Here is a 9,075-nt window from a genome sequence, read left to right on the forward strand (position 1 = left end):
CTCTTGATTGCTTGTTGATTATGATCAATACAAAAATAACTACATTTTCTCAAACAATAAACATATCGATAATAAGCCGCAGATATATTTATCAAATCAAAATCCGGGCCGCCAATAACTTCTTAGGTCTTCAAAATGATGTTTTATACCTTGTTCCATACAATGGTGTGTTCTCTACCTATCAATGTGCCCCCGTTTAGCATAATGAGATATGAGAGCGCTGATGATAACTTTAATTTTAGGCTTGAGAATACAGAAATAAACAGGTTAAGGTTCATGTGTAAAAACCAAGACCTACAAGATATAGATGTTCGAGATTATCAATTATGTCTGGAAATTCAAAAGCATTCAAAACAAAAGATATGAAGGTGGATATATCACGTTATCAATGGCTCTGCTCCATGGATACATCGCGAGGAGATAGTCTGATGATGTGATTGCTTTCCAAGTTAAACGTGTTGCTACAGAAATTCACCTCCTTCGACAACAAACCCTCATCCAAGATACGAAATGTGCAGCCCCCACAGCTCACACTGCTTGCGGCCTCGGACTTAGGACACATGCATGCCCAAAGAGAACACACACACGGCTTCCTCCTCATGGGCTTCTGCTTCCCTCCGTTACCCCAGCGCCGCAACTGAGTCTGAGAGCACCGGCGTCAGAGTCACTGTGACAAACTACCCCAGCTGGTCTTTATTAACAGAAACGGCTAGTCAATATTGTAACGGATAAGCCAACCGCCGCGCTATGAGAGACACAGCCGCATGTGGAGGGAATATGAGGAGAGAAGAGAAGGAGAGGAAGGTAGGGAGGTGAACTGAGAAGATCAGGAATAGGATCACAGAGTCTTCGCAAATGTCCTCTCTCCTCCTCTTTCGATTCCTCCTCCTCCTCTCGCTTGTTCACTTTGCCTCCTGCAAGGCGGTAACTCGCCTTACTCCAACGGCTGTGCAGAGCAATGTCGGCTTCCAGCTGTACATGAACGGAGCTGGGCTGACCATTGCAGACCAAGTGGTCGTTATCAAGACTCAGACGAGTCTGTCGAGCAATCAGACGAAGGGAACCAGCAGTATCTGTGCTGAAGCGCAGCTGGATCCGACCATGATTCTTGTTCCAGCGACGAATGTCTACACCGCTTCCGACGATGGCACCCAGGCTAGTGTTTACATGTCTGTCAATGGGTATTCCGGGAATGCGAAGCTATGCTTTATCTTTTATGGATCCACTTCAGCATGGACCGATAGCTCCATCGAACTCACCATACTTCCTGCACAGATCTTCTCGTCCAGTTTGACAGCAACGGGAGCAACCACGTTCTCAGTGGTGGCGAACCAGAAGTTCGAGGTATCGTTGGAAGGACAAGGGCTTGCGATTGGTTCTGGGCTCGTCACAGTCGGCTGGAGGCAAGACTGTCTATTAGGTCCGAATGTGAAAGGAGGAGAATTTAAAACTTTGGTGAATGTCAACAATGAGGGAACCAAGGGAACAGTTGAATTCACCATCACTGAAGCAGCCACAGCTGTTTCACTTTGTTACAACATTGAGGGAAAGACGTCGTACCAGTCTGCACACAGCACAGCTTCTTCATTGGGGATTTCTGCCACAAGTTGGCAGGCCTTCGACGCTACTGGGACGAGCGTCTCAACAGTTCTTCCCTTGGTCACAGTGAGGATTGAGATTTCTGGCTCGGGTCTGTTTGGGATGGAGAGTCAGAGGTCGTGCAGTCTCGCTCCAGACCTCTATTACACTTGTGTGATGATCGACACAAGCTGCAACAATCTCGGCCAAGTTCCTGGTGGTGCTTCTGTGGTTCCTGTCTCAGTGTCTGCGAACACAGTTCGAGCTGAGTTTGTGTTCTCGGATGCCTCCACCTATTTGGGGAGCAGCAGAGATGTGTCGGTCTGCGTGAAGATGGCGCAGGCAACCTCCTGGAACACAGTCGGGACTGCAAAGTTGACCATCAACTACCCTCTTTCAACCGTTTCTTCCGTGACCCCCACCATATCAAACTCCAACAACGCGCTCTCGGTCACCTTGACAGGGACGAACTTGTATGATCAGGTTGGTCTGGCCTCGAAGATCAAGCTGAGTCTGGACTGTGAGAGCTATCCAGTCGGGGACTCAACAGGGGTGATAGTCGGCGGGTCAGCTCAATCTTGTTCGTCGGTAATCACCAACTCTTCAGGGCTCCAGAGCTGTGTGGTGACCTTTGATTCCCTGTTCGTCGCTGGGACCACATCAGCACAAGTGATGATCTGTCTAGCTCAGGGGCCGAGCACCACGTACTCGAGAACGCTGAGTGTGATTTCCGTGACTCCTTCCTTCGTCAGCGCAGTACAAGCACCTTCGACGAGCACTGCAAACATTGAGTTCAGCATTTACATTGTTGGTCAGAACCTCGCAAGTTCGGGAGCAGGAGCAATCATGGCCTGGATCAACAGGAACTGCTCGACCTCTGACTCCACGGATGTGTTTGGAGGAGAAGCGCGATATCCCGTTATGATAGGGAGCAACCAGATGCTCGCCCAGATGAAGTTCACCATCACAACCTCGACTGCCCGGGCTCTGATGGTCTGCTGGAATTTGTCCTCGGCAAGTTCAAGTGCCTTCAAAGTCACGTCGGCCTTCATCTCTGCCTCGCCTCCAACGCTCACCGGCATCTCCCTCACCAACTTCTCCTCTCTCAACAACTCGCAAGTCACAGTCTTCGGGTCCGACTTCGTGGACTCCGGGCCGGCAGCTCCGACGTTTGTGATCATGGGCAACTGCTCGGACTCCAGATCCTTCCTTCCTGTGCAGAAGAACTTCGTGCTCTCGGGCTCACAGCTGTCGTTCTTGGTGATCACCAACGTTGTCCTGACGCAGCTTGAGATGTGTTGGAGGATTGGAACATCCCCTTACCAGACTCTGATGTCAAACATCAGCATCTATCCCACGTCAGTCTCCTCCTTCCAACCTCTGTCGGGGAGAGCCTTCTCCAGCATCTCCCTTACTGTCTCTGGTCAGAACCTCGGTCAAGCGATGAAGGTCAAACTTTCCACAGACTGCACGCTGGGCACTAGCAGCGACTCGATCGGAACTCTCTCTGGATCGGAGGGGGTGGCACCTACCAGCGTCTCCTCGGAGGCCGCCGTCTTCTCGTTCAGCATAGCGAGCATCGTCTCAGTGAAGCTGCAGGTCTGCTGGCAGATGGGAGATGGTCTGTACCAGCGGCTGGGAGGCGACTGGTTCAGCTTGCTGACTGGCTCGGTCTCTGCTTCTTTTTCTTCCCAGCTGGTGTCCAACGTACCCTTCAGCATCACCCTGACTGGCTACTCCTTCAAGGCGTCGCCCAGCAGCGCACTGGTGAAGTTGAAGTTGTCGCAGGATTGCTCTCTGCAGGTCAACCTGGACAACAACACCTGCGGGGGAGGAGGAGACTGCGTGCAAGGAGGGCAGGGGGTGCTGGGGACGATGGTCAACTCGATCGACTTGAGGTTTGACTTCGTGATGGCGGTCAGGAATCAAGTGACTATGAAGCTCTGTTGGACCCTCAACTCTTCTCCTCTCGCTTACATCGATCTTGACAGCAGGATCTCCGTCCTGGTCAACCCTGTCCTCCTGACCTCCTCCGTCATCCCTGCCAACGTTTTCGTCAACGAACCCTTCCTCGTCCAGCTCCTTGGGACCGGTCTCTCCTCCTCCTCCGCCGTCCCTACCAAGGTCAAGCTGTCGACCTCGTGCATGGGCGCCGATGACGTGGACCCGCTGCTGGACATTGCGGGAGGAGAGGCGCGCTACATATCATGCACAGATGCATCGACTGGTTCAGCATACCTCACCTTCACTGTGCGAGACAGCTCCTCTCCCTTCGTCGTCTGCGCTGCTCAAGGGGCCTTGGGCTCGCCGTCGAGCCCATGGCAGGAGGTGAAGGCGGCCAACACGCCGTACCGGGTGAGGTCAGCGACAGTCACCTCAGCATCTCTCTCCCCGAAGTACAGCAGCATCATGAATAACGACCTTGTCCTGCTGTTCAGCGGGCGCGGCTTGGGCTCGTCGTTCGAGGACGTGAAAGTCAAGCTCGTCAACACCAGTCAAGGATGCTCGTCCTCCTACTCCGACCCAGGGCAGTTCCCCTGCTCCTGCTCCTCGTCCCTTGCTGCCGAGCTCGTGTGTAACTGTGCTTCATCCTCATCGGACTCTGGTTACCTAGCAGGAGGAGCCCCGTCTCTGGTCCTCGCAGACAGCTCCTCCTCAGGCCACTCATCCTTCATCCCGCAGTTCAGCGGAGCAGCAACAGCTTGCTGGTCCTACGGAGGGATCGGACTGGTCGGCACCTCCTACCTCGAGCTCCTTCGCTTCACCGTCTCGCAGCCGAGCATCGCATGCTTCTACCCGCTCTACGTGGCCCCCAGCACCACCGCAAACTTCTACCTGCTGGGTCAAGGCATGAGACCCACAGACACGGTCAAGATCGTGCGGGAGTTCGACGGCTGCTCCTCCCCCGCCCTCCTCTCGGGCACCTTAGGGAGTGGAGTGAGCATGTCGGGGATGCAGGGAGTGCTGCCCCTTCTAGTGAGCATGGAGCTGGGGACGTACAACCGCTACATCCTCTGCTACTCCTTCGGTCTCAACTTCACCCGCGTTGGATTCAGCGTGCTACAGGTCTCCACTCCAGTGATCGAGAGCTTCAGCCCTGCCGCGCTGATTCGAGGGGACAACGTTGTCACCATCTACGGGAGGGCGCTGCATGAAGGTTTGACCTTCGTCCTCACGCTCCTTGACAGGACCTGCGCCCAAGTCACGGCTGCCTCGGCCTTGGTGAATATGGTGAGAAGAATTCGTATTGTTTCCTCCGCTTCTCCTCTCTCTCGTCCTCCTCCTTTCCTCCTCGCTCCTCTGCAGCTTCCCTACACCTCTCACTTCGCTTCCTTGACCTTCCATCCTCTTCCTCACCCTCTGACTTCTCCTGCTCTCTCTCCTGCTCCTCCTCCCTTCGTGCTTCTTCAACTGCCTCTGACATTCTTCACAGGGTCCCATCAGTTGCGATGACAAGAGACTCTCCTGTTCCCTCAGTTTCACCGTCCCAGATACAGTCAGTACCATCCTCTACCTCTGCCAGCGTCCTCCCAACAACCAGTTTCTCGCCGTTGGCTCGTTGAAGCTTCAGGGCCCTTCAGCAAGCACCATCACTCCCTCCGCCGTCTCTCCCGATGTCCCCAGCTCCTTCGAGGTCAGTGGAAGTGGCTTCTTTGCCACAGGTGCAGTATCCGCCTCCTTCCTCGCTCGTGGGGCCTCGTGCTCGTCCTACTCAAGCGACCAGCTCGTTGCCTCCGTTGCTTCCACTTCCATCTTGTTCGTCAACTCGACGCTCTACCGCTTCAGCTACGTCTTTGCGGGAGGAAGCATCGGAGACATCAGGGTTTGCTTCAGGACTAGCACCGTACAAGACCTCGGAACGATCTCGATCGTCTCCCCCAGCATCTCCCTCGCCCTTCCCCGCTACCTCACCAACTTGACGCTGCTCACCGTGATACAGCAGGGTGTACCCTTCAACCTTTCCCTCCAAGGTACCGGTCTCTCCTCCCCGAACATCTTCGTCAAGATCGTCCCTTCCTCGCAGCTCTGCCAGGGTACCGTCAGCCTCGTCACAGGAGCGGCGGCAGGAGGTGAAGCTCGCCTCGTCAGCAGCCAGCAGGCTCAGTTCCCAGCTGGAATCCGGCAGAGCGGGCCGATGCACGTCTGCTTCCTCACGCGCGGAGCTCCGTCGTTCCTCGACGTCCCCAGCAGCTCCTTCACCGTCCTCCCCCCCGTCACTGTGACCAGCATCATCCCAGCGTACACGATAGCGGGGGATGGAGCAACCAAGGTCTTCCTGTACGGCAGCGCCCTTGTTTCCTCCAGCTTCTCCTCCTCGCTCTTCCTCTCCTCCGCCGACTGCATCGTCGGCTCGCAGCCTCCCGGTGGCTCCTCTCAGCTCCTTGTGGACGATGACGGGGGCAACGGTCGCGTCGCCTTCGCCTCCTTCGTCTTGACCTCCCCGGGGACCTTCAGGCTCTGCGTGCAGACTTCCCTGTCGTCGCTTCCTCAAGACGTCGGCGCGATCAACGTCCTTGCCGCCTCTTCTCTTCCTCTCCTCGCGCAGATCGCTCCGACTTCCCTCCTCGCGGGTCAGGCCACCAGCTTCGTGCTGAGGGGACAGGCTCTCTCCTCGACACTCAAGCTCATGGTCGCCTCCTCCTGCTCCTCCCCGACGAGCTACATCAGCTCCATCGCTTCGGTGAACGACAACAGGACGATCGCTTACAGCTCGGCCCTCACTGTCCCCTTCATCTCTTCCTCGGTCAAGATCTGCATCGCTACGTCCTCCAGCTCCACCTACCTCGAGCTCGTGACGTTGAGCATGAAGAGTCTGATACGGCCATCATTGTACCAACAGCCGGCGGCTCCTCTCCTCCTCTATCGCAACTTCCCAGCTGATCTGGAGTTTGTGGGGGATGGCATCGGAGCTGGAGACGCTGTCTTCATCTCCTCCTCCTCCTGCCCCTCCGACCCTGCGAAGCCGGTCCTCAATCTCCTTTCGGTCGTTCCAACTGTACCCGGAGGGGAGGTCAAAGTCATCGCAAGCAGCATGCTCGTGCTGCCTCTGGCGGCGTGCGAGACTTCTCGCTATCGTCTATCCTTCCGGCTCACAGCAATGTCCTCCTCCTCCTCCCCCTACAGCATCTGCTACGTCCCTCTCGGATTCGCTTACGCTCTCACCATCAGCCCGGGAGTGCAGGTTGTGACTCCGTTCCTCTCCTCCTTCCTCCCCAAGTTCGTCAACAGCATGAGCTTCCAGCAGATCACCTTCCAGGGGTCAGGAGGATACGCACCAGGAGACAAGCTCATCCTCCTCTCGCCCTACTCCTCATCCTCCTCCTTCCTCACCAGGACTTGCCAGAGCTACGTGGGAGCGTACGAGCAGGTGGCGACGAGCTTGCGGTACACGGTCAGAGCGCTGGATATCAACGGGAGGACGTTGGTTGCCTACTTCAACCTCTCGGAGACGAGGACGGAATTTCTCGCATGCTACCAGCCCTACGATGCTACTGGGTGGCGGGATGTGACGTCGGTCAGCAGCGGGGAAGTGATCAAGGTCGTGCCCCCAACGGCTTCCTCCCTCGCCACTCCCTTCCTCTACGCCCGCTCCCTCACCACGCTGTCTGTCGTGGGTCTGGGGCTCTCGTTCGGGGACAGGTACTGGCATTCATACATTCCCCTGCCTGCCTGCCTGCCTGCGTGCCTCCCTCCTGCTGTCTCTCTTTCCTTCTCTTTCCCCCTTTGATTCCTTTCCCCGGACACCTCTCCCATTCTTCTTCCTCCTCCTCTTCTCTCCTGATGAACCCACCCTTCAGTTACAAGATCGTCAAGGAGGGAGGAAGCTGTCAATCCGATCTTCCTGTGGTAGGAGGGGACGTGCGAATTCCCAGCAGGATTTCTCAGCTCGCTGACACGGCTCAAGTCTCCTTCCTGCTGGGGGCAGAGGCCATAGGACGCACTACCGTCTGCTTTCTCCCCCGAGGAGGATGCGACTTTTCCCCCGTCGCCTCACTTGAGGTCAGGCCGCCTGCTCCCTTGGCCGTTGACGGCAGCACGGACTACGGCGGCGCCATCCTAAACCATCCATTCCTCCTCCGGCTCTCCGGCATCGGGCTCAGCAGCACTGACGACCTCACGGTCGTACCGGGTGACGTGGCATGCAGCGACGGGGTCATGTCCTCTGCTAGGATCTTCTCCTACGCCTCCAGCAGCTCTGCGAGCGCAGACGGAAGTTTGTCCTCCTTCCTCCTCACCGTCACAGGCTACGAGACGCGCGGCAAGCTCTGCTTCCGCTACTGCTCCAACGGAGGATGCAGCGGCAGGTCGTCCTTCCGGGAGACCGGGTTGTACCTCAAGCTCCTTGAGCCGACAGTCACTCAGGTGCCTGTTGTCTCCCCCTTCTCCCCTCCTCCTCGATCGATCTGCTGCTTCTTACAGCTCGGGAGTGAATCTTGTCCTCTCTTCCTCAAATCCCCTCCTCCTCTGCTGTTCGTTTCTCCTTCCTCCTTTCCTTCCTCCGCTCTTCTCCTCCCCTCCGCGCTCATCCTGTCTCAGGTCAAACCCAATGAGATCCAAAAAGACATGTACGTCACGTTTGACATTCAAGGAAACTCGTTTACACCCAAAGACAACTTCAAGGTTTCCCTCGTTTTCTCCTTCCTCTTCTCCCGCCTCCCCTTCCTCCCACTTTCCTTCTCCTCCTCCTCCTCCTCCTGCACCACCACCACCACCACCACGCTTTTCTTCCTTCCTCCTTGGCCCATTCTTCTTCTACGCACCATTTCCCGATCCCTTCCACTCCCCCTCTTCCTCCCCTTCCTCCCCTTCCTCCCCTTCCTCCTCTTCTCTTTCAACATGAACTCACTTCTCTGTCCAGCTCGTCCACAGCACAGCGCCGTGCTCGGGCAGTGATTCGGCTCTGGACGTGATGACGGGAGGTAACGGTCGCGCCCCCTGGAACGTCTCCTGTCCCTACGCCTTGGGCGTGCAATGCAAGGGGGCCGTCAGCTTCACCATCGAGGGGACTGGGACTGGCAAGCTCTGCTACCTGCCCTCAGGAGGAGCAGGTTCTTTCTCCTCCTCTAGCTCCTCCAGCTCCTCCTCCTCCTCCTCCTCTAGCTCTGTCTTCTGCTCCTGCTCCTGCTCATCCTCTCGATCTCCTCGTTCTCGTCCTCCCCCTCCTCCTCCTGCTCTTCTGCTTCTGCTCCTGCTCCTGCTCTTGCTCTTGCTCCTGCTCCTGCTCTTGCTCCTGCTCCTGCTCTTGCTCCTCCTGCTCCTTTTGCTCTCCTCCTGCCTCTAGCTCCTGCACCTGCTCCTTGACCTCCTCCTCCCCTTCCCGTCATCACCTCGTCTCTCGTGCGCTTCTCCGCCCTCCCCCTCATTGTCGCTCCTGCTCTTGTGGGTTCTCAACCGGCTCAGGTTATCGCGACATCCTCCTCGGCTACAACAACACACCATACATCATCCAAGTCTGCGAGGGGTGAGCCCTCCCTCCTCCTCTCCCCTCCTCTCCTC

At 56.5% G+C, this 9,075-nt stretch overlaps 1 protein-coding gene across 1 annotated transcript in view; it reads left to right on the plus strand.

The window, feature by feature from the left end:
• Window positions 1-855: 855 nt before the first annotated feature.
• GUITHDRAFT_135895 (hypothetical protein) overlaps window positions 856-9,075 on the plus strand; it is a gene marked incomplete at both ends in the record, with an annotated part of 9,932 nt that continues 1,712 nt past the window's right edge. The window contains 7 exons of the mRNA XM_005836656.1: window positions 856-924; window positions 955-4,809; window positions 5,012-7,218; window positions 7,377-7,941; window positions 8,116-8,199; window positions 8,438-8,627; window positions 8,980-9,040. Of these exons, the coding sequence (XP_005836713.1) occupies window positions 856-924; window positions 955-4,809; window positions 5,012-7,218; window positions 7,377-7,941; window positions 8,116-8,199; window positions 8,438-8,627; window positions 8,980-9,040 (7,031 nt within the window). The remainder of the gene's footprint in view (window positions 925-954; window positions 4,810-5,011; window positions 7,219-7,376; window positions 7,942-8,115; window positions 8,200-8,437; window positions 8,628-8,979; window positions 9,041-9,075) is intronic.

This window comes from Guillardia theta (genome assembly GCF_000315625.1).
Source record: "Guillardia theta CCMP2712 unplaced genomic scaffold GUITHscaffold_17, whole genome shotgun sequence".
NCBI classification, from domain to species: Eukaryota; class Cryptophyceae; order Pyrenomonadales; family Geminigeraceae; genus Guillardia; species Guillardia theta.